The sequence below is a fragment of the Patella vulgata genome, chromosome 1, assembly GCF_932274485.2.
Source record: "Patella vulgata chromosome 1, xgPatVulg1.2, whole genome shotgun sequence".
NCBI classification, from domain to species: domain Eukaryota; kingdom Metazoa; phylum Mollusca; class Gastropoda; family Patellidae; genus Patella; species Patella vulgata.
The window spans coordinates 17,383,169-17,409,340 of record NC_065879.2 but is presented as its reverse complement, the minus strand read 5'-3'; the positions used below and the strand labels follow the sequence as shown (position 1 = coordinate 17,409,340).

Here is a 26,172-nt window from a genome sequence, read left to right as displayed (position 1 = left end):
GAAATAATTAAATTTAAAAAAAGATAACGGCCCAAACAGTCGCCATACTTGTTTTCAATTTGTTGAACAAATATGGCGCCAGATGAGGGGTATAAGGAGACGGTGAAAACATACCTATTTGGTATAGGGAACAATAGTTTTATTGCTGCTTTGGATACCTTTTGGAACTATAATACTAGACTTTATGATGCATTAAATTATATGATGTTTCTACCTTGTTGTGCAAAGCATTTCACAAAATAAGAAGAATTGAATGGCGTTTGCATAGTTAATGTTTGGGGGTAAGAGAGTTTTTCTCTTGTTTTTTAGAACAAAAGTACATTGTGGCTGGCTTATTTCATCTAATTAGTAAAATGTATCTGACCAGACATAATAATTGTGTAGCAATAATATTTTCAATACTGAAAAAAAAAAAAAAAAAATTCAACCATTCGAGCGTGTGTGCGTATATTCTAGGAATATAGAAAGCCGTATGTGCATACGGTTCTTGACAAGGCATATCGTCGACGGGGAGTCAAGGTCGTATTTAGATTTTGCTAAATTTTCCAGGAGAGCCAAAAATCACACAGAGGTTAAGAATCAAAATATCTTATAAAACCGTCACGTCGAAATGTCGTATTTCTGAAACTTTTCTCAGATATTTCGGTACAAAATGTATGTGTAGCCATTTAAACAGTGTGCAACTATCCGCACATATCAAGCTCGACATTTAGTGCAGAAATAAAGAGTGAAAGCTACTAGTTATTTGCAATTTTATACAGCAAAGGCGTATCTTAGGAAAATATTCACCTTTTCCTGCTTCAATTTCATAGATTTCACACAGTAGAGGCTCAACAATAATTTCAATAATACGTATTTAACCATAAAACAATACTGGCTATATGTCTTTTGATTGTAATGGTTAGACAACAAAGTTAATTTTTTCAAGAAAATTCGACAATTTAGCTCTTAATATTTTATTATTATTTTTTTGGAACACAACATATACATTTTGAAATAATATCTATAAAACCTCTTTTTTTTATTGGCTTAGAAATACGACAACCAGATGAAAAAATGCACAAGAAAATAATTATCATTCAGAAGAAGCAAAAAAGTGAATTTCGAAATTAAGCAGATAGTGAAATAAAAACCCTAGTTGGAATATAGAAAGCCGGATGACGGTGCTTGACAAGGCATACTGGATGTGGGCGTTCGTTCGTTTCGATCCAATACATGCCAATATCGACAGGAACTGAGATCTTTTAGAGATAAACCTATATTTCAATTTTCTTCAAAATCGGATAAGAATTGTGAGCTGTAGATTGACCACAAATTGTGGCCGGATGGCCAGATGCCGGACGGACAGGGGCGACGACAATATACGTCCACATGAAAATGTGGGCGAATAAAGGGGTTTACAGATAATATACTAGATATATTTTGGGGGAGAACTTATATAGGCCCTTATTTGTTTTTAAATCCTATTCAGTTTAAACTAAATACTCTAATCAATAATTAGTGATAGTTTCCATAAAGAGAGATAACTCCTTGTAACGTAAATGGATGTTCCCTTGTCCATTATGTTTTCTGCATTTTGGTTTAAATCAAACTCTAACCAATACCAACAATATTCTTTGCCGAGAATGATAGCAATGGTGATGTTGCCAAAATTTGAGAGAGAGAGAGAGAGAGAGAGAGAGAGATATTTAACGTTCACGCGACACAAAATAGGTAATTTCGGGACTAACATATGGTTCAAATTTATTTTATTAATTCGCCTGCGCGTAGAAGTCTTTAGCAGTGGGAGGAAACCGGAGGACCCGGAAAAAACCCACGAGGTTGGACAGGCGACCATAATCCTTGTCACGTAAAAACGAGGAAATATGCCATATAATCAAGGCAGTTAAATATCTTATATAACATGATTACATGCGATGTTTAGCAGGGATGGAGCAAGATGGAGCCAGTATGATAGGCCCGGGGTCCCCTAAAGAACGCAATGATTCATTATGTAAGATTTAGATAAAGTGCTGGTCGTTCTTGCTATAATAGTTCAAAAACAGATAATGCAAAACAAATATAGTGAAAATTTTGTTCAGATTACTTTATTCTAAGCTGAGATATTAGCCTTTAAAGTTTGACAAGATGTGTGCACTGATTGTAACCATCGTACAGGTTGTTCGAGGCTTAGTCTCGCTTTACCAATTTTACATTAAATCATTAAATGGCTGAACCGTTCTAACCTACTTGAAATCGGATCTATCTGATGACATCGAGACTTTGTTATCGTCTTGTCATGTTAATAAATGTCTAATTAATAGTTTATATAACATTTAAGGCCTAGACAAAGACATGCAATAGGCAGATTCAACTCTCGCATAGTGCCTGTTTAAATTTGAGGCCCTTTACAGTCATGATTGTATTATGATTTTATAAACACTCGCTTTATTCCATATCTTCAGATTGAGAAACTGGAAGTTCAACAATGGAAGAATTAATCGATGCTGTTGGATCGTTTGGACGATTTCAATGGATGCTGATTCTACTCATTATGGTGTCCAAGATAACGTTTGGATTCAGTATGCTGATCATGGCATTTGGAGCGGTGATTCCAGACTGGTGGTGCCTTGCTCCTGAAAGTGATTCCATCAGCGGTAACTTCACCAACAGAACTTCCTTTAATTTTAAGAAGTGTGACATCATTGTCGATAATGTGACGTTACCATCGTGTAGCAGAGTGTTTGAAACCTCCATTACAAGTACTGTTGTCAGCGCGGTAGGTTAGCTCCGATTCTTCGTTTATTTATAATGGGTTATTTATTTGTAGCATTCGTGGTATCGTTATAAAACGAGGTTTTACCTCAACCGGGCTAAAGAAGACAATATTGGGTCTTTGAAAAATTGTTGCTTCACTCTTTCTATAGAGTCAAACCACACGTACTTAATGAACGCGAATGATATATTTATATATTAAAACAGTGATATTTTGGTAAAATCCTAACCATTGTCAAAATAGCCATCAAATTATGTATGTTTATTGATCTATGGTTGGTAGACCAAATAAGGTAATGCCCCCCTACCCACTCCCTGCTCTTGAGAAATGGAGAGGTTTATTCCATATGTGGGATTGAAATTAACGTCAAGGTTAATCTAAAACGTGCAGAAATTAGGGGGTTATAAAAGAGGGTGTTGAGCGAGACTGGTCAGAGCTCACCCAGGTATTCCAACCAGCTATTATTTATTGAGAACGAGGAACCTTCGTAGTCATTCCAGCTTAACAATAATGTCGTAGGAACCATTTAACCTGTAGTGTTATATATTACTATCACGAAGAAAACAAACGCAACAAGGAAAGACGTCCGATAGTACTACAAGGGTCATGCCATTTAGTGTGCAATGAAATAAATTGTCCCCGGACAGTGGTTTTATTACGAACTTCTAGCAAAAAAATCCCAAGGAAATATGAACCTAACCCAGATAACCGCTCATAGTAATAAATGGTTGGACTTGTTGATCAGCAGTGGACCACACAGAGACGATGGAATCAATCGAAACTGCGACATCAATCAATTCTCGGTTGTTATAAAATGGAACCGATCCAAACAGGGTACCGAGTTGAACCGCGACACCACACCAAAGCTGTTAGAATTTAATTGCATTATTTTTATTTTAGTTTGATCTGGTCTGTGAGAAGGAGTGGATTAAACCTGTAGTAACAGCTGTCCAGATGGGAGGAGTTCTTGTGGGAGCTCTGTTAGCTGGTCAAGCTGGTGATACCATCGGTAGAAAGAAAACCATCTATCTGTGTATGCTGCTTCACGCCATCTTCAACTTCACCATTATCTTCTCCATCAATTGGGAAATGTTTGCCGTGTTTAGATTTTTGATTGGTTTAACAATTGGTGGTTATCTGGTGATAGTTGTCTATCCTCTCGAGTTTATTGGTACCCACAGACGTGCTCTAGCAAGTGCCATGCCCTTCTGGGCTGTTGGCGTCTGCCTGTTGGCTCTTGTTGCTTACTTGATACCAGATTGGGAATGTCTTCATCTTTTATGCGGAGGTTTCACTATGCCTTTTCTGCTCGGCTGGTTGTGAGTATACTACATAATTAGGTTCTGGTTTCAAATAGGGCGCCATGGTTGCTCAGGGAGATCATGATTTGCCTGGCTGTGGTGCAGGGCGGTAGAACTGGCAAGGAGAACCCATGTAGAGTGCACGGAAACTATTCCATACATTTCACGTCGGCAAGAAAGTCCGGACTAGAAATGATAAGCCTTCAGGGGTTAGCGAGCTACGGTGACGTCAAGGTCTCGTATTGGATTCCGACTTTGTGTCCAGGAATGTAGTCCCTTATACCCGTATTCTAGGCTATCCAGCTGTAAATGCCGACCGACGTGATAGTGCATAATTAATGTAAACAAAATAGATAGGGGCAATAAAATGTAAGTCAAAGTTCGATTGCAGGAGTTGGTGCAAGTACGTTCACTTTACATTTATTTGATTTGGGTTAAAATTTATATGGAAAAACAAACAGATTAAAATATACCTTTTAGCATTATAGATAAAATTACAAGTTTTATAAATGTAATTTGAATTTTATAACTGTTGTTTGAATTTTATAAATGTAGTTTGAATTTTATAAATGCAATTTGTATTTCTTTAAATGCAGTTTGTATTTCTATGAATGCAATTTGTATTTCTATAAATACTGTTTGTATTTCTATAAATACTGTTTGTATTTCTATAAATACTGTTTGTATTTCTATAAATACTGTTTGTATTTCTATACAATTTGTATAGAATGCAATTTGTATTTCTATAAATGCAGTTTGTATTTCTATAAATGCAGTTTGTATTTCTATAAATGCAATTTGTATTTCTATAAATGCGATTTGTATTTCTATAAATACAATTTGTATTTCTATAAATACAATTTGTATTTCTATAAATACAATTTGTATTTCTATAAATACAATTTGTATTTCTATAAATACAATTTGTATTTCTATAAATACCGTTTGTATTTTAATAAATATTGTTCGAAGTTTGTTTTTGTAATTTAAATAAATCTAGTTTTGTACCCGAGAGTATGAGATGGTTAGCAACCAAAGATAAAATTCCAGAAGCTCTGGAAATCTTGGCCAGGATTGCTAAAATAAATGGAACAGTTGTACCGACAAATGCCGAGAGTGTTTTAAGGAAACTTAGCGAGGCAGAAAAGCAACAAAATGAAGGATTAAAGAAATATACCTATTTAGATATTTATCGTGGTTTGACCATGTTTAAAACAACGTTTTGTATTCAATTTATTTGGTAAGTTTCATTTGTCTTTTTAAAATATAAATCATTAGCTGGTTACCCAAGAAGTTACCGCCCAGCTAGAGCTGGAAGTGCGACACTCAAAACAACTTGGGCCTCCCCAACCCCTGACTCTACATGGAGCTGCCCTTATGTAGGCTTTATGTAGTCACCAAACAGACAACAAATATACATCTGAGGTAGGGTTTTTTAAGACGCCAAAACTACTGGCGTTAATTTCTTCTGGAGTTATGGCCCTCGTTTCACGTTATTGCACCTTGTTAACACCAAAAATTATCATCCGATTTGTATGTAATTTATATGCATCCTTTAACTTAATGAAACGAAAAATCCTATTGAATTTTGGTTATTTCCGTTAATTACGTGTAGAGTTATGGCCCTTGTTTCACTTTGTAGAACCCTGTGAAGGCTCTAACGACAAAAGTTATCGTCCGATCTGTATGAAATTTGTATGCATTATTTAAATTAGCGAAACGAAGAAGTCTATTGAATTTCAGTAATTTCCGTCAATTGCTTCTAGAGTTATGACTCCTGTTTTATCTTCTTGAACCTTGGGAATGCCCTAACAACAACAGTTATCATCCGATCTGCATTATTTAAATTAGTAAAACGAAAAAGACTGTTGAATTCAACAATTTTTGTATATTACTTCCATAGTTAAGGCCCTTGTTTCAGTTTGTAGCACCTTGTGATCCTTCAAAGGACAAAAATTATATTTTGATTTGTATGAAATTGTCTTGTAAATGCCCCCCACCCCCATTACCTACAAACTATTAAATATGACTGCTAGGACGATTTAGCTGCCGTGGGCGTATGTTTCGTTGTCTGGCAATCTATATTTCTTGTATTTGTTAATAATCTATTTTTTATGTTTTCTGTGGCTGCTATTTATCATGGTGTTATATTTTCTAGATTTTCTGTAGCTGCTATTTAATATGGTGTTATATTTTGTAGGTGCTCTGTTGCTGCTATTTATTATGGTGTTATATTTTCTCGGTTTTCTGTAGCTGCTATTTATTATGGTGTTATCTTTCGTATATAGGTACTCTGTAGTTGTTTGCTGCTATATTTTGTAGGTTTTCTGTGGCTGTTATTTAATATGGCATTATATTTTGTAGGTTCTCTGTTGCTGCTATTTATTATGGTGTTAAATTTTGTAGGTTCTCTGTTGCTGCTATTTATTATGGTGTTAAATTTTGTAGGTTCTCTGTAGCTGCTATATATCATGGTGTTATATTTTCTAGGTTTTCTGTGGCTGCTGTATATGATAGTTTTATATTTCATATTGTTTCTGTGGATTCTATATGCTATGGTGTTATATTTTCTAGGTTTTCTGTAAACGTTATATATTACGATGTTATATTTTCTGCTTTCCGTAGCTGCTATTTATTATGGTGTTATATTTTCTAGATTTTCTGTCGCTGCTATATATTATGGTGTTATATTTTCAATGCTATCTGTTATGGTGTTATTTTTTGTAGGTTTTCTGTCGCTGCTGTTTATTATGGTGTTATATTTGGCATTAGTGCTCTAGCGGGAAATTTCTATCTTAATTTCTTCATTGTAAATTCCCTGGAAATGCCTCTCTTTTTGCCAGCTGTTTGGCTTCTAGGAAAGTAAGTTATTTATTTATTTACTGGACAAAGTGCCGAGGTATTGGACCAGAGCTTTCAGTGTGAATGAAATAAAATAGGGTTTATCGTCCCACTTTTGTGTACCTGCAACCAGACTAATGTAGACATAGATAAGCCAAGATGGAAGCAAGCTAAACGATCCCGAGGAACTATATTGGCCAACACATCCGGGGCCTCCTGGTTAGCGAAATGAAATGGGGTTTAACCGCTTACTGGTTTGCTCCGAACTGGGCTAACAGCGGCACTACGGCCTACTCTTATATCGAATTCCAACTGTCAAGGGATCTTTTACGTGCACACCAATATGTACACGGGACCTCAGTTTTTCGTCTCATCCGAATGACTAAACAGCTGTCCTTGTCAGGCCCTCCGAACCGGCATCACTGACAAGGGGGAACCATACCGGAAAATCTGGATGAACTTTCTCGGCCAATGCAGGGATCGAACACCCGACCTCCAGGCTAGCGAGCCAGCGTCTTACCCACTTAGCCACCGTGGTCCCCTTTTTATGGTTAGCGAGTCAGTACAAGATTTACTGAGCCACATTATGGCGCAATAAAGGTCAAATGGCTGATTTCCTAAACCGTCGAGATATGTTTCCGAGGAAATATCTTGGCCAACACCCGAGACCTTCTGGTTGGCGAGTCAGTTATGTTTCATCCTATCATTCGGATAACAATGTTTTTTTTTTGTTTTCTTGTAGAATTGGTCGTAGATTGGGAACCTCTCTTCCTTTATTTCTGGCGGGTGCCTTGTGTATTATAGTAATAATAGTACAGGAAGGTAAGTCACGTGTAGAGTTATTTCCTCTGTCGCACTGATAACTCAGTATCTGTCCACCATTTCTTCTCGTACAATAAACATTACTTGACGTTAAAGGAGCTAAATCGCTAATATTTGGGACCTAGAAATTGGGTCTCAACGCATATAATAATGTAATATGAATGTATATAAACTGATTTACATTCAGTCGTTTCCGTTTTTATTCTAATTTCAAATCATTTATGTTAGGCGAAATACGCCAGAAGTCTCAATCGAATGGCAATCTCCAGTGTCTGGATATTTCAGTCTACACCGATAACATTTATTGCGCATGCTCCCCAGATAAGAATATGGCGTCAGCGTTTGAAATGACCTGTGGAATATGTTTGGCCTCGTTCTTCGAGTCTTTTGTACACGATTCTTGTACCAATGGTAAAATGTTTATTTTGTCTTAAATATTGGATATAAGAAGCCCATCTTTTGTCGGTAAGATCACAATATTAATGTTGATTTAAATTGACAAATAATTCGTGTTTTCAATGTCGAAGACGGGATGATACTGAGTTAGAGACTTAGCTACTTTAATTACAGCATGAAACGCGGCTCATCGGACTGGTTGACCGGTTATAATATCGTTATTCAGATCTGCAGGGGAATGACATTCCAAATCGTGAATCAAACCGAAACCGGGTGAATGGTGTTTAAATCAGTGTACTTGAGAGTCACAAATCTGTCAACAAAACCCCTCTAATGAGGTTATGGTTTCTTTGGACTTACATCCCAACACCCGGGGTTTCATAAAGATAACACTATGTTTTATAGTTGACGTAGTGTGCCTATAGTCACCATAATTGGCAAGTTAATGGTTGACGCCATGTATTTTTATTATTCTTAGTGTTTAACGTCCGCTTCCACCGAAGGTGATATCGCAGACAAGTCTTATTTTTTTTATTAGCTTAGCGCACGCCCAGGAGTCTTTCCAGTGGGAGGAAACCGGAGTACCCGCAGTAAACCCAGAAGGTTCAGAAGGCGCCCCTATCTCCAAGCCACATAGGCTTTATAGCCAAGATCATGTTTTTTATAGTTGACGTCACGTCTATTTGTAGTGTAGACAACGTGTGTATAATCTATTTTTCAGCAACTGACACGGCTAGAGGTACAGCTATAACAGCCTTGTCATTGGCAGCTAAATTATCCGTCGGAGCAGCATGGATGGCTTTACTTCTTATAACAAATGAAAGTTATCCCACTGTTATCAGGTTTGTGTATATTTCTTATTGACTTGAGAGTCACTGGCCACAGTTGCCGAATGGCAGACAAAAACATTAGTTCAGTTATCTAATAGACCGCGAATTGTCTAAGAAAAATACAAATTAAACGTAGAAGACAACTCTATGCAAAAATTATTTTGTTCCCATTGCCTCGAGATTGCCTTTTACCAAATAACATGGCCTCTGAAAACAGAGAACAGTCATTTTACAAGATAGGCCTCTGACCAAAGTACGTTATATTTTTGACACTGTCATATGCCGTTCGTAAACATCCGTCATCATCCTCGGGTTCCTCTAGTCGTGATGGTAAGGTATTGGGAGAGGCCTCTCTTCATACATTTTCAATAGAAGACCTGATCTCGCTTTTAACTCAATTCATCTTATCAAGGCGTGGTCATTGCTTCCCGAACATGCTCTTCATTTTAGAAACCGGGCGCCGATTTCATACTTAACAACGCGGTGGCTCAGTTAGTACAACACTTGCTCTCGAACAAGGAGGTGTAGTGTTCGCTCCTGGTGTTGGCCGAGGAAATAGGTAGTTAAACCAAATTTCATTTTATTTTATAGTGGATATCTTTGTTTGTAGGTATGTGGGTTATGGTGCTGCTAATACAGTGGCTCGAGCTGGTGGAATTCTGGCGCCCTTCATCTTCAGTGTGGTAAGTTGACACAAAACATTCACTGGTTATGTAGGATGTAAAAATAAAGTACTTCTTAGCGACTTTCTGTTGGGTGGTCGAGTGGTCAAATGCGTGCGCTTTAAATCACATGGTCAGCCACTGAGTCAAGTGACGTGGTTTCGATCCCTAGTTTGTACGTGACAAGACGTGGGTCGCCTACCCAACCTCATGCATTTTCTACAAGTCCCCTGGTTTTGACTCACTTCTAAAGATTCCCAAGCACAAACGAATTATTGAAAACGAATAAATTTATTCCATGTGCTAGTCCCAAAATGACCTAGTTTGTGTCGAGTTTTACATTACAAGGTCCAAGATATACCCACTTGAAACCTGTTCAATTTATTCCTAGAGCAAGAACCGGATCGCATCGTTTGTGATAATGGGTGTTCTTCTCATCTTAAGTGGAATCGCTGGTTTATTTCTTAAAGAAACCAAAGACAAGGCTCTATCGGATCTACTGGTAACCAAGGAAACCCACAATAAAACTAAACAAACGTTGGAAGAGGAAGAAGGTGGCCGTATTGGTCCTTATGAAGTTGGATCTGAAGATGTAATAATTGACTCCATCAACGATCAGAGGAACCATGACAAAAAGAACAAAGAAAAATGCGACCCATATTCAAACGAAGTAAATACATATCTATAAAATCACGAACAGCGAATAAACAATATTAGACATGGAGTAAATATATTAGAGTTTTTTTAAGTTGACCCGATAAAAGCGTGACTTGGGTTTTTATACATGGCAAATTGGCACAAACTCTGATTAGAACACAGATTCTACAATCTGATTAAAACACAGATCCTATTTTCGTTTCTGAGGTCTGCATGTCTTAATGATATTTTATAAAATAAACTTTATGTGGTTGTTTTTAAACTTATTGGGCGGGATACAATGACATAGCTATCCGACCGACTTCTGACGATGGGAACATTAGGCGGGATATATAGCGAAGGGTCTGACTTAAAATCGTCTTTATTTGCCTGTTAATTTTAAATATATTTTATATATGTTATGATTGTTTATATTATATTTCAAAGGGTACACGTGTTTTTATTTTCATATAGTTTTAGGTTCACAAAATATTGGTTAAGTAATATGAACATAAATTTATTATATGATATGATGAATAAGTATAAAATTCATTGTAGATAACAAAAATCAATGTTTTGTGTAGAGGTCGGCCATTGTCTCATAGATGTTACTTTTATAAATAACTTTTAATATATACTTCTTTTAACATTAAAGAGTTTGCTTGGCGGATCATTCCAAGTTTAAATACTATAAAAATAAAAAAAAGTTGAATGTTGTGTTGGACAAGCATCATAAAAGATTTTGTTGTACGCGTCTTTTACATTCCTATAGATTCTGAATTGTATGTTTTTTATTTATACAACTTTATAGAGTCTTTTAAGTATAGATTTATAAATGGATGTTTTTATTTTTATAGAAAGTATTTTTTTCATATTTAACTTCATTTTGTTTTGTTTTTATGTTTATTGCATAGCGCATCTGAACACATTATTGTGAAAGCGTGCGCTACATAAATGTTTTTATAATAATATTAATAATAATAATTTAATTTTAGCTGAATAGCTAAGGTAGTATTTTTAATATTCCCAAAACAACTGCTTATTGGTTATATATTTATCAGTATGCACATTTCATAAGGTTAACCCTTGTCGGTACAAGTGGGGTCTCCGTGGACCCCATGCACATGTTTTAAAGTGTTTTGTAATAACTAATGGGCACCGCTTTCTGAAATGCAGTGACTTTGTCCCCTATACATTTTTACTCATAGCGAAGAGATCGGTAGTCATCTGTTTCCCACATGCAGAGTTACATTACATGCAAATCAGGCCCAACGCTTGAAGGGAACATGGGGTCCAATCGGACTCACAGTAGAGATTTTGCTAATGTGTTTGCTGCCTCATACCATATTGCTATGCCAGAGTATTATCTCTTTTAGAGTCTGCATATTACAAATACCAAATTCCAAATAATCAAAGGTTTTTGTATCAAGCGTAAATTGCCATGTAACCTCTTTATCACGTAGTACACAAAGTAGAAATTTTGTTAGAATTATTAAATACTTTCCATATGTCACTAAAATGTTTTTCGATAATAATTTAGGTGTTTTTCAGATGTCAAATATGAATGCCAATAAAAACCAAACCGCTGCCTTTTAATTCAAATATATTTGTACGTAAAAACTTTGAATTATAACTGTGGTCCATATGAACCCCATGATACATGCTGTGATTCTCAAAACGTGCACCCACAAGGGTTAATCTAGCCAACTACCGAAACAATATTTTATCTCAGAACTGAAGGATGCAGTCTAAAAATACCACGGCCATCATAGAGCTATTTTATATTAACATCTTCTTGGTTAACTCTTGTTTTGCACCCTCATAGTTATAAGAAACAGACTGATTCATCCTCATAGTTATAATAAGAAACGAACTGATTCATGACAGAAATAGAAATTGTTGACGGAACCGAGAGGGTTTCTATCTGATACCAGCGGTTTATCCGCAGCTGATTGGGTAGAACCCTAAACCGAAAGGAGTAAAGCCGAAACAGGAAGTGATAGTGAAGCGCAACCGGGCCTCTATCACTGGACGGTCAAAGGTACACTGATACTCAAATTTCAGCCGCGCTAACCCTAACTATAACCCAACCCTACCTAACCATGATCTGAAAGTAGTATAACTCGGAAACCAGAGGTGATACTGTAACCACCATCCCCGAACAGACAAGCGACAGTCAGAAATAGATTAGCAATCTAGATGACCACATTCTTTCTATATATATACATTGAATGAAAGCAAGCTTTTTAAAACCGAACGATGATAATACATAGATTTTTAAGATAGGTACAAATACAGGAAGGTGTATGACATTGTGTTGAAAACCCATGAAACCCCATTCTGGCATTGACCCGGTAACCTGATATGACACCTAGAGCTAATGTTAGATATCTAGTATTATCAACTAAAGCTTCAACCAACAGTTATCATACACATGTATAACAACTAAGAGGAACGGTTATTAGAACTAAAGTCTTACACATAACACTAATAAAATCCATTCGGTACTGCGAAGGTAACTAAATTCTCCACCATCCGTACTAACATAATTCTAACCATATTATTTCTAACAACATCTACAGCAGAAAAAAAGCATTATATTTGTAACGCTGTCCTAAATTTTGCAAGCTTGCGAGTTTTACATCATCCGGACGTTGCTAGATTGCTTTACAATTCCCCAACTTATCGCTACATTATCCCGATTTACTGCACGCACGTGAACAGTAGTGTCCAATCAGAGGTTGTGACGAAAACACACTCAAATCAAATACAAATGTATAGCGACCTCCACGGAAACTTTGACATTGAATGAACCTTGAATTTTGCTTTACAACTCGATTGTCACAGGTAGACATTTTAGCTGGAAAGCACGAGACCTGGTATTCGTGATAATCGAGGAATCTGATTGGCTCTCAAGCTTGGTGAATACCCATTCAAAATTAGTGCCGAAATATACAGGTTATTACGAGAAGGCCCTGATAAGATGTACGGAGTTAAAGTGTGATCAAGCCTTCTATTGAAGATGGGAATTGCTAAGCTGAAGCACACGGCACCAACTGACACGTCATTAAAACAAGAGGTCAAATTGACAATCTATGACTCAACTTCATAAATCAGAGAATCAATTGGGTGATAATAGCGCCATCAACTTCGATTCACAAGTAGTTGTTAGATTTTGTTTATAAGATTTAAAGGGAAAGTTGATGTGAACAATCGAATTGTCAGTAATGTATTTTATTTTGGAATTTGGCATCCAAGGAACACTAATTATGTCAACCCTTGCAGGTGTTTGGACTAGTTTGTAGCAAGGTGATGTCACTTTACCATGCCCTTAATGACATCTAATCGTATTAATAATCATTGCTTTCCTAAACTGGTGAGGCTCTCAAATTATGTCCATTTTTAATCCCACACCCGTGTCGACTGCTCTTTCAACTTTCAAAGTGTCATGAACACATATATTATAGATGACAGCAAACAAACTGAAACTGAACGATGAGAAAACTGCAGCTTTACTTCTTGGTCCTGAATCTAGACGTGGTCATCGAGGTATAACACAAGGGCATGTTGGTAACCCCTCTATTCCAATTTCAAACAGCCCAGTAAATCTTGAAATGCTCTTGATTAGCAGTGTCAATATGGAAACAAATACCAAAACTGTGCCATCCTTTACTGATTGACTTAAAAGGCCACTTTGGTCAATGATCTGCCACTGGAAATAAAGAACTCACCAAATATTGTTATGTTTAGTCCCAGATTCAAAACGTCCCTGTCCACTTTCCTGTGACTGTTGCGATCGTTTCTGGACCGATGTTTAAGCCAACCTATTCAATATTACACTATTTAACTGCATTAAAAGACCCGATTAGCGAAATAATTGAAGCAACTGAATCGTTGATGCTCATCTTTAATCCCATGCATTCAAATCAGATAAGATCAAAATTTATTATACGTATGCAAACATGCCATTAGAAATAGTTTATTAATAATTATGACATAACTACATTATATAAACACAATTTATGAATGATAAGAAAAGGATGGGTGCACGTTCAAGGTAACGTTATCTTCAGTTGTTGTTAATTGATAGACTGCATGCACTATTTTAGGTGAGAACTACTTTTTTTAAAATTAAAATTAATAGGCTGTTTCTGTCAGTTCCTACGGATACTGAAGACAGCAGTCGGAAGGAGCAGGGCAAATTCGAAATATTTCCGTTAATGATTGTATTTCCATTTCGTAAAAGTTACGGGAAGCCAATTCAAAAATTTAAGGAGTCTTTTCCTTTTATAAACTGCGTTTTTTAAATGATAAATAACAAATCTAGTTCTTTGCAGGGCCTTACGTGGGGTAGGGGTTGACCAGTTGGCATGGTATACAATTTCGTGGTAGAGAGGAATGATACGCTTTTGGTAAAGATGATCCTTTGCACAAAATATTAACCATACATTATGCAGGAGCTAAATCTGCCTATTGCAGGTCTGTTTAAGGCCCGAAATCTTATATAAACATTTATAGTAGGGCGAATTACGGCCCAATAGTAAATGTTAATACGTCGTGCTAATCCGCACAGTGTTACTTAATTCAGTAAACTATATTTTAATGGATCTTAATCCCCCCCCCCCCCCCATTTATATCTACTTCATATTGTCTTATATATTTTATTAATCACCTGTCTCCAGTATTCTTTGTTTTACGCTTTATATTGAGCTTATAAATTATAATTAACGTCTACGGGCTATAGCGTTTTAGTTACCAGGGTAAGAACCCAGAAAGTACACAAGAAGTGCACTTGTACACATTTATTAACATGAAAAGAGCTTAATCAACTCTCGATGCCATCTTATGTGTTCACTGGATTTGAATCCGACCTGCTGCTCAACGCTCATTAATGATTAAATGCAAAACTGGATAATCGAAATTATGTTTTTTGATTATTTGATTGAATTTATATTTTTCATAGCGGATTTAACCTGGTCGTACATGATTATACTCTGTGATTATTTGGTAGAATTCCTGGACTTGATAACGGATATAACCTGTCCGTGTATGTGATTATTTCTGGACTTCCTAACATTTTAAATTGTCCGTATATGTTATTGTTTCTGGACTTAAATTCATGTGATTATTTGGTTGAATTCCAGGTTTTCCTAGCAGCTATAACCTAACCGTACACAATTATGCTGTTGTTTTGTTTTTAAGGAATATCTTGGCCATAACGAAGCTAATCTGATTGTTTAGAAACCAACCACAAGGTAAAAGTTTTATCATCTGGAGCTTATTCTGGTTTTATAAATACCCTCTTTATTCCGTATCTTGAGTTTGAAATCGAACAATGGAAGAATTAATCGATGCTGTAGGATCGTTTGGACGATTTCAGTGGATGCTTATTTTATTCATTACGGTATCGCAAATAACGTTTGGATTCAGTATGTTGATTATGACGTTCGGAATGGAGATACCGGACTGGTGGTGCCTTGTTCATGGAAGCGATACGATCAATGGTAACTTCACCAACAGAACTTCCTTCAATTTCAAAAGGTGTGACGTCATTGCTGAAAATGTGACGTTACAATCTTGTAGCAGAGTATTTGAAACCTCCATTACAAGTACTATTGTTAGTACGGTAAGCATACTTGTATTTATATATATATCTATGCTACTTTTAATCAGTAGGTGTTGCATAGTAAACTCTACCCATACACACATTTAAAGATTAATTGTGTAAGTACTAATAAAATAAAACCAAGTACAAACAATCCAAACCATTAGAAGTCCTAAAAAAACAGTATAGGCAAAATAGTGTAATCAGCAAATAGACTCTTCACCGTGTACAAAATACACGATAAACAGTGGTAACAGGTGTCCGGAAGAGTAAGCTTACCCTGCCTGGCGCCACACCCGCCATAGCTGCATCCAATCTATTAGACGAAATCTCGGTAAAATGCACCTGATGAACAGTGTTAAAGGACAATATTGGTGTCAGTCATTACTATTCAAAAAAAGTAGGGGATATTTGATTTTTAAGTGTTATTAAAGTCACCTAATGAAACTGACGAAGAAACAAATGACAAAATGAAATGAAGTTCACATTCATCGATTTATTCCAAATGATCGTTAGACTAAGTAAGGCACAGACTGACCATTATAAGGGTAAAATGATACCCGGGGTCAAACAGCAAAGTTACCACAGCATCACAACCAAGTCAGTAACGGGTAAATCCTCCTCTGTTTGCCAAACAAGCATTGATCCGACGTGGCATACTCCTAATGAGACGTCTAAGGTCATTTTGTTCCAGATTGTCCCATTCCTGTTGCAACGCAGCAGCAAGTTCTTGGACATTGGCAGGACGTTGTTGACGTTGACGTAACCTCTGTCCAAGCATGTCCCAGACATGCTCGATGGGGGAGAGGTCGGGACTCAGTGCTGGCCAAGGTAATGTGGTGATGTTCTGTTGTTGGAGGTAACCTGTAACGATCCTGGCCCTGTGACATCTTACGTTGTCATCCTGGAAGATGAAAGGGCGGCCATGACGTCGTGCGAACGGCACAACATGGACTGCCAAGATGTTGTCCCGGTAGTACTGGCCTGTAACACGCCCTGCAACAACATGTAAAGCCGTTCTTCCAGCAACAGTGATGCCTCCCCACACCATAACAGAACCACCCCCAAATCGATCATGTCTGATGACGTTAACGTCTTGGAAGCGCTCGTTTCGACGACGCCACACCCTCCTACGTCTGTCCAAAAAATCAACAGTGAACCTTGACTCATCTGAAAACATCACATTGCTCCAGCGTCGATTATCCCAGTGTTGACGATCCCTACACCAACGACGTCTTGCCTGAATGTGATGATCTCTCAAACAAGGGATCACGCGAGGACGTCGGGCGCGAAGGTGACCCCTATGCAGTCGATTCCGAATCGTCTGGCCACTCACTCTCACACCAGTGTCTGTTTGAAGACGAGCGCTGATCTGATTTGCTGTGATGACACGATTTCTCAAGGCCAAGGTACGGATAAATCGATCCTGGGCTTGAGTTGTCGCCCTTGGTCGACCTGAGCGTGGTCTGTCCTGTACAGATTGTGTATCACGGTATCTGGACCATAGCCTGCTTATGACAGACTGAGAAACATTCATCGTCCGCGCCACAACCGCCTGTGTTGTGCCGATCTGTAGCATGCCAAGGGCACGTAACCTTTCATTTTGGGTAAGCCGACACATATCAAAATTTGTTTTCTGGTCACTAAAACAATTAAACTGATGTTTCCACCCTGGAATTCAATGCCACAATGACTGTAACATTCAAAGTCAGAGTCGTGCAAATCTTGGGTTGGACCCCCATGATGATCCCAAGCATCACCTGCATTCCATGCGGTAGCTATTGGTGCGTTTGGGCGTCACATGTAACTGGAAATGTTTCTTCTGTTAGGTTCTATAGCGACTTTTTTCGTAGTCATTTGCATATTTTAGTATTATGCCCCCAAAATCAAATATCCCCTACTTTTTTTGAATAGTATATAATTTTAACACAGAGATCATTGCTACGATCGATGAGTAATACAGGTGTCATGAATCGAAAGTAAAAACACGAGTTATCCCTCCATATCACTGACTGGAGTGACGAGTGAAAACAGATACACGGCCGTATTTCTGCTCACTAATAATTCCTTCGAAGACCAAAAGTTGTTGTGTGAGACTGCGAGAGGGGTATCTGACAATTCATAAAAAGAATTGACTGCCACTAGATAAGAGAACACGAAAGAAAAACGGAAAAGTCCGTGCATTACCATGTTTTTATAAGGTATAGAATGAATGTACGGACTATTTCTATTTGAATTACTTTATTGAATTGTCAGATATCCTCTTACAGTCCCATATAACAACTTTTTGTCTTCGAAGGAATTATTAATGAGCAGAAATTCGTCCGTATATCTGTTATCATTCGTCACTTCAGTCAGTTATATAGAGGGATAACTCATGTTTTCCTTTGGCGTTCGTCACTTCCGATCCATGACACCTGCATATTTCTCATCTATCGTAGCAATGATCTCTGTGTTAAAATTATATCTGGAACGTGTTTAACCAGTTCTATCACATATGTGATAATGACTGACACCAATATTTCATTTAACACTGTTCATCAGGTGCATTTTACCGAGATTTCGTCTAATAGTTTGGATGCAGCTACGATGTAGTAGACATAATCAGGGAGATAGTATACGCGTCAATTAAATATATCTAGAATAATAGCCGAGAGAGACATGTTATATTTACCAATCAAGTCAATATGACGGCCATAAAATTTTTTAAAGGTTTTTATAAGTTTAGTGCGCAAGTATCCCTGTAGTTGAAGCTTAGATGACAAATGCCTCGATCTAATTAAAAAATCAGAATAAAAGGAACAAGCTCTCGAGGGCCCTTTCTGGCTTCAAATGTTGTTAAATTTATTATTTAGACATGTATTCACATGGCAAGTCCATAATCAACCGTCTAATTCTTCAGATTTAAATGGATTGTACACCTGCGAGATTTAAATATTTAACGATAAACTGGATAATTGAGACTTAGTGTCAATTGTCAAATACCGTTACTACTATATAATAAACAATCTGCGCTACTTCTTGTAGTGTGGAGGCTCAGTGATGGATGGGGGGGGGGGGGTGTTCATCAAATGGGCACAAAACCAGCCCCAACTTTTCTAGAGTAAAATTTTGCGTAGAATACTATGCCGAGTGGTAATCAGTCCGCCGTTGGGGCGTTTTCGAGATATTCGGGGTCAAAGGTCAAATGAGTTCATTTGCACTCAAAGTGAATGCGCAGTCATTCTTGAATTATGAAAAGAAGCTGAAAATGATCGAAAGTAATCACACTTTCAATAAAAATGTAAACTTGCTAAATTCACCTCTAGTCAAAAGGTAGAATTTGACGTTTTTTTGCACTAGGAAGATTTAAAGCAATAAAATGTCAACGTAGAATATAAAAATTAAAGCGAAACCTGTTCTAATATTAATAATAGGAACATTTAAAATTTATCTTTAGGGGGTCTTACTTTTACTTTGGAACGTCGAAAATGATCTTGCGTAACGGAACCAAAACGATTCGGAAACTGTTTCAAAAATACGTAAAAACTGTTAAATCAAAATCTCTCCGAATTAGTTTTACAACGAATGCTATACATAATGATACTAGTTTTCTGAAAATAAAAACAATTGAATAGTTTCATGGCTGGACTCCAGCCTGCAGGCCGCGTCACAAAGCCTTCCAAAATTTTCCCCGCTAACATTTACCAATACGACATGTATATCCCGTGAACTACTATGTACAACGCATTCGTCGGTTTTATCTGAGTCCATGTTCCGGCGAAATTCATAAAAACTCATAATAAATTTGCAAATTTTTAATCATGTCGCCAGATACGTGTTTTCCCGTCACAGATTAACGTCGGTTTTCCTAGAATGTAAAATCCACGCGACCCGCAGGCTGGAGTCCAACACTGAAACTATTCAATTGTTTTTCAGATAACTAGTATCACTATGTATAACAATCGTTGTGAAAAAAAATTGGAGAGATTTGACAGTTTTTACGGATTTTTGAAACAGGTCGTCAGAATTTACAAAGATTTAACTAATTGAACAGTTGTTAACACTCGGCATCACCGGTCCCACCTGTAATCCTCGCTACACCTTTTGTTCATCATTTAAATACGTGTCTTCCACATGGATGACCCAGGGATTAATGGACTGGAACGGAATGAGACCACTGCGGATACTGAGGATGCCTTTTGATGTGCCTCTTTTAAATGCAATTGAATCCAAGTCGGGATATTATCTATCGTTGATATTTTGTTTTCTGCTGTGGAAAACTTGGTTTCAGAGAAAACTAGATATTTTCCGTTGATATTTGATTTTGTTTCTAAATTAAATGTTAAATTATCAGTTTAAATACATTTTATCGTGAAGTATTCGGGAAAATATGATATTTTCTGCATAAAGACCTAACTGTACATTATTTTAGTTTGATCTGGTTTGTGAGAAGGAGTGGATTAAACCTGTAGTAACAGCTGTCCAGATGGGAGGAGTTCTTGTGGGAGCTCTGTTAGCTGGTCAAGCTGGTGATACCATCGGTAGAAAGAAAACCATCTATCTATGTATTCTGCTTCACGCCATCTTCAACTTCGCCATTATCTTCTCCGTCAGTTGGGAAATGTTTGCCGTGTTTAGATTTTTGATTGGTTTAACAATTGGTGGTTATCTGGTGATAGTTGTCTATCCTCTTGAGTTTATTGGTATGCATCGCCGGGCTTTAGCGGTTGCAATGCCCTTCTGGTTTATTGGTATCTCCCTACTGTCTCTAGCTGCCTTTCTGATACCAGATTGGAAAGGTCTTTATCTTATCTGTGGAGGTTTCACTCTGCCATTTTTACTGGGTTGGTTGTGAGTATTTGCTTGTTTTAGTTTCTTGGTTCAAATATATTTCACGTAGAAAAATGAATGTTTAAGTGGGGAGGCAGGGTGGGTCTTTGGTTATTGGCCACGGAAGCGTATAGGGGTCATGCAAAATTTTGTATAAGACCTCGAGATCCTGCGATCCTGTGATACTTTCTCGAGATCTCAATCTAATGGTCTCGAAATCCCCTAATAATTTTCTCGAGAATATCCCATCCTGTGTTAACGATCTGGAGAATTCGAGTTAATGTTCTCGGGATCTTGCCATCCTGTGTAAATTTTCTCGAGATCTCGGGTATTTTTATGTGTACAGGTAGTTTTAACGTTTTCTCAGCGCCCCACAACCTGTCGTTTCGAAGTTTACTCCCCCCCCCCCACACACACACCCACACATTCCCGAAAAACTTAATAGCACGATAGAGCCTACAGTTTAGTGCAAAGCATTGGGGCCATGAGAGGACGGCCCCTGTCGCTTCTAGCGCACCTTATCGTTCTGGAGTTATCCCCCTTATCCGAAAAACTTGTTAACGCAATAGAGGCTACAGTTTTTAACTGATTTTGCTTTTTGAATGTGGTGTGAAGCACTAGGGCCTTTCGATTTTCAGTATTTCGCAAACTTTGTCCGTATTTCTTTCAAATATGTGACGATGAGAGGACGAAACCTATCGATATTCAGCATTCGGTGACCATCTGTTCCTTAATATGCCCCCACCCCCGCTCCCTGAAAGCCTTGTTCACGTCATAGAGGCTCCACTTTTACAATTGTGTGTGAAGCTTTGGGGTCATGAACTTTATAGATATTCAATGGTTAGCTATCTTCCGTTCCGGAGTTATACTCTCCATTCTTTGAAAACTTTGTTTTAATGGATTTCCGCGACAAGGATGACCCCTGCTACTTTTCAGCAATATAAGGGTTTTTGTCCCAGTATATAACAAGCACGTGAACACGATAGAGAATAGATTTCTTGAAGAATGCTAGATCCTTATTCGATTTATTAAACAATCACGTTTTCCTTTCGAATAATCTGCTGTAGAGACATAGATGTTGTGTGGGCGTATCTCTACACTTTGCGTGGCTATCGTTCAAATTTCTTTTGAATCATTAGTGTCATAAGCAGAGGAACCCTATTTATTTTCGGCGGAACAATGAACCTTATTGATTTGCAGCGATCCCTGGCGTTTTGTTATGGCGTTATTCCTATTTTCCGGTAAACCTTGTGAACGCGTTAGAGCCCAGATTTTTTCAAGATTTTTGATTTAAAACCAGCTCCGAAGCATTTGTGCCACAAGACAATAAACTCTGTGTCTAGCTTTATTCTCAAACAAAATATGGTCTGAAAACCATGCAAAACATGACATTTTCTATTAAACGTGGCCCAAACATTAAATTGAAATAATTTAACAAGCATGTCTCTAATTCAAAGATAACGTGGTAGGGTTTTGAATTTCATATTTGGTGTGAAGTATTTGGGCCATAAGACGACGTACCCTATGATTTTAATCATATTTCAAATTTAGTGTAAATCATGGGTACCCTATCGATTGTCCGTTTATTCTTTCATTAGTTAGCAGTTTTCCTTTGTAACAAATGCGAAGTATTGGGCCAATGGTTGCATCACAACGTGGAGACACTACCATATAAGGTTTCATATTAACTCGGGATCTCGAGAAAATTTACCCAGGATGTCAATATCTCGAGAACATTAACCCGAATTCTCGAGAAAATTTACACAGGATATCAATATCTCAGGATAATTATCAGGGGATTTCGAGAACATTAAATTGAGATCTCGAGAAAATTGCCAGGTGATCAGGGGATTTCGAGAAAGTATCACAGGATCGCAGGATATCGAGACCTTCTACAAAATTTTGCATGACCCCTATATGCTTCCGTAATTGGCAAACTGGGTGTATAACCACTGTATAAACCTCTGTATAAACATTAAAATTTTTTATAAATGTTTTTGAAAAAAGCTTATAAATATAAAAAAAAACCCAATATATATATTTCTTGAAATTTTTATAAATATATTTTAAAATTTTTTATAAATATATTTTAAAATTTTTTATAAATATATTTTAAAAATTTTTATAAATATATTTTAAAATTTTTTATAAATATATTTTAAAATTTTTTATAAATATATTCTAAAAATTCATAAATATATTCTAAAAATTTCATAAATATTTTTATACATTTCTTTTTTTAATTTTTAAATTTTCATAATTATTTTTTTTTTAATTTTTAAATTTTCATATTTTTTTTCTTAAATTTCCATAAATATTTTTTTTTTAAATTTTGATACCATCAATATTTTTTTTTAAAATTTTCATACATATTTATTTTTTAATTTTCATAAATACATTTTTTTTAAATTTTCATAAATATTTGTTTAAATTTTCATAAATACAGTTTTGTACCCGAGAGTTTGAGATGGTTAGCAACCAAGGATAAAATACAAGAAGCTCTTGAAATCTTGGCCAGGATTGCTAAAATAAATGGAACAGTGGTACCGACAAATGCCGAGAGTGTTTTAAGGAAACTTAGCGAGACAGAGAAGCAACAAAATGGAAGATTAAAGAAATATACCTATTTAGATATTTATCGTGGTTTGAACATGTTTAAAACAACATTTTGTATTCAATTGATTTGGTGAGTGTCATTTATAAATACCAATGTTGTCGTACATGAGTTAAACTTTCGGGTGTTTGCCACAATGGACCTATTCTTCAGTAAACATAAATTAAAGCAAGTAAAAAAAGAGAATTTGTGTTGTTACCTCTTTAATACTTTGATGTGGGGTATCAATAATCCCGAAAATAGTCCCCCTCTCTCTGTTTGAGCAGGGCAAATAGGCACGAATTAATAAAGTCAGTGGGGGTTCATTGAGTGGTCTGCATCCATATGCCCTCCACCATTTTCAGATTTTACTAGACTTGTGGAGAATGCATGCCCCGTATGGCAATATATTAGACTCAAAATTCTAACATGCTATCGTCTTATTTCTAACTTCTATTCATGTAATTTCTAACTTCTATTTATGTAATTTCTAAATTAAGACAATGTATAATCCAACTTTTTTGTTTGTTCAGTGTTAGTTTATAATTCTATTTAATCTTATTTCTACTATTTAGATGGAAATGCCTTCTTCATTGAGGCTTTTGATTAAGCATGAAAGTCAAACAAATTTAGAATTTTGATACTTCTACTTAGCAACCATCATTATGACGTCGTGTCATAATATAGAATTTACATGAATAGAAGTTAGAAGTTACAAGAATAGAAGATAGAAATTAGACGATAGCATGTCAGAATTTTTAGTCTAACATACTGCCATAGGCCCCGAGTCTCTACTAATGTTGCTATATTTAACCATCGTTCCATTTATCTTGTATTGATGGTTGTCGTGTACGATGTAGGGAATTCTTTTTCTAAAACAACTGATGTCGTATACCTGGGAAGCTAAAAAAATCCCCCAGTTTCTAATGGATAATATTTTGTAGGTTTTGTGTGGAAGTTTTAAAGTACGGTATTGTACTGGAAATTAGTGATCTAGCAGATAACTTCTATCTCAACCTTTTTATCTTAAATTCTATGGGAATTCTGTTATTTCCGTTAGCTGTCTTCCTTCTAGCAAAGTAAGTAAAGGTTTTTTTTGTTGTGTTTTTTGTTGTTTTTTTTGGGGGGGGGGGGGGCATTGGGAATGGCGCCTAGAAAAATATAAAGTCTAAAGTCAGAAAGTACCCAGTTTCCTAATTATACAGTTATAAACAATTACGATTGTGCTATGAGTATGGCGTTGGCTCACTAACAAGGAAGTCGATCGGAGTTGGCGGAGAAAGTTCATCCTCTGATATATATATATAACAGCGTATGTTTGGTTGTATTATAGCGGGCCGGGAAAGGGAGTTCTTATACCTTATAATCTTTTTTAGGTTTCTTAGTTGGCGAAAATATTTCGTCTAAGGTACGAATTTACGTAATTTTACAGTCATATACAAATACCACTTGGATACCGGGAGGTTTATTCAAGAAAATATTTCATCTAACTAAATTTAATTTAATATTTTAGGGGACGAGGAAAGGGAGTTTCTATGCCTTTATTTATATCTGCTATCATGTGTATTATAGTTATAATCATACAGGAAGGTAAGTTGGTGTATATAGGAGCTTTTACGCGTGACGTACTTCCGGTGTCTATTTTTAGCCTGGCCCTTTTCTATCCGTATCTTAACATGGTAAATGCTAGGGAAAGCGGGGTTTTCCCTCTTTTTCTCTTTATAGAAAACGTATTCTTTAATGCCACTCTTGTTTTAAGTTGCGTGTAGCATTCGAAATAAATTACCGATTTCAAATCATGTCTAAGTTATTAATTTTTTGTTTTAATGACGATATACTGCGTTGTAGCAGACGATATATGTCAAGCTCGCACACGGCCCAGTTGACCGCAGTACGCAAAAGCATTACAAAGATGCATTGCTGTATGAAGCCGATTTATATGTTTTGTTTTAATTTTACTGCAAACAATTAATAGATAACATCTGTTTGGTTGTAAAATGCCATGAAATAGAGCATAAGAGTAAATTATAGAATGGGTAATTAGAGATGTTGACCTGCGGTTCCACGAAAGAATTTAAATTTAAGCACGACCGTAGCACATCATACCACATCTAATAAAAAAAGAGAACAAATACTAATCACGATGTAAAGAATGTACTGAGGCCAGTTACATATTTCCATTCAACAGTTGTTCTCTGAACCAAATACTGAATAAGAAATTGATAAAATGGACACAAATGCATCGTTCTTCTTCTTGGTTGCAGCAAGATAAACTGATTGGATTAAAATTTCACTGAGTGCCAAAAGCTGAGCCAAAAGGATTTATGTGACAACAATTAACAGAAAAAAACGGTTTTAAAAATATTCACAGATTCAACTTGATCGTCGTTTTATTCTTTCTGTTATTCATATCCCATCAATCAAGAGAAAAATTTATAAAAATGGCTGAAGTTTTACCCCGTGCACCAAACAACTATTTTATCATTGGTTAGAGCCGTCTAAACGCGGGGAAATTTACAATAGCTATTGGCTAACAGCACGCATGCATAAACAATCTTATTTGCATATTGCATACTATTTATAGTATTATTAGCTGGAATTATTTTCAAGTCGACAGCCCCAAACAAAGACCAACATAGTACCGTGTTTTGTGTCGAGTAGGGTCGTAGCATGCGTTATAGCAGACGATATATCAACCTCGCAAAGAACTGTCCAGTTGGCAGTTGAATGTAAATAGGATAGACCATTTAAATCTTTTGTGTTAATTAATATATAACATCTGTTTGACCGTAAAATGCGTAATAAACTTCACTTAATTCTACTTCGGGCCATTGAGCACGGGTCAGTCATCCACTTGTTTCAATTGCAAACGGCCAATTACGGGTCTGGTAAACTTGCCGTATCTTTCCTATATCGAAG

At 36.5% G+C, this 26,172-nt stretch overlaps 2 protein-coding genes across 2 annotated transcripts; both read left to right on the top strand.

Annotated features, from left to right (window-relative positions):
- The first annotated feature begins 3,955 nt into the window (after positions 1–3,955).
- LOC126811962 (solute carrier family 22 member 7-like) lies at positions 3,956–11,078 on the top strand. The gene is made up of 3 exons (XM_050538060.2): positions 3,956–4,071; positions 5,057–5,153; positions 11,055–11,078. The coding sequence occupies exons 1-3, from the start codon at positions 3,956–3,958 to the stop codon at positions 11,076–11,078; spliced, it is 237 nt and encodes a 78-aa protein (XP_050394017.2).
- Positions 11,079–15,578: 4,500 nt separating this feature from the next.
- Positions 15,579–24,994, top strand: LOC126811972 (uncharacterized). Its single transcript, XM_056098322.1, has 4 exons — positions 15,579–15,647; positions 20,263–20,342; positions 24,826–24,843; positions 24,979–24,994. Exons 1-4 carry the CDS (start codon positions 15,579–15,581, stop codon positions 24,992–24,994), a joined length of 183 nt encoding a protein of 60 aa, XP_055954297.1.
- The last annotated feature ends 1,178 nt before the right edge of the window (positions 24,995–26,172 follow it).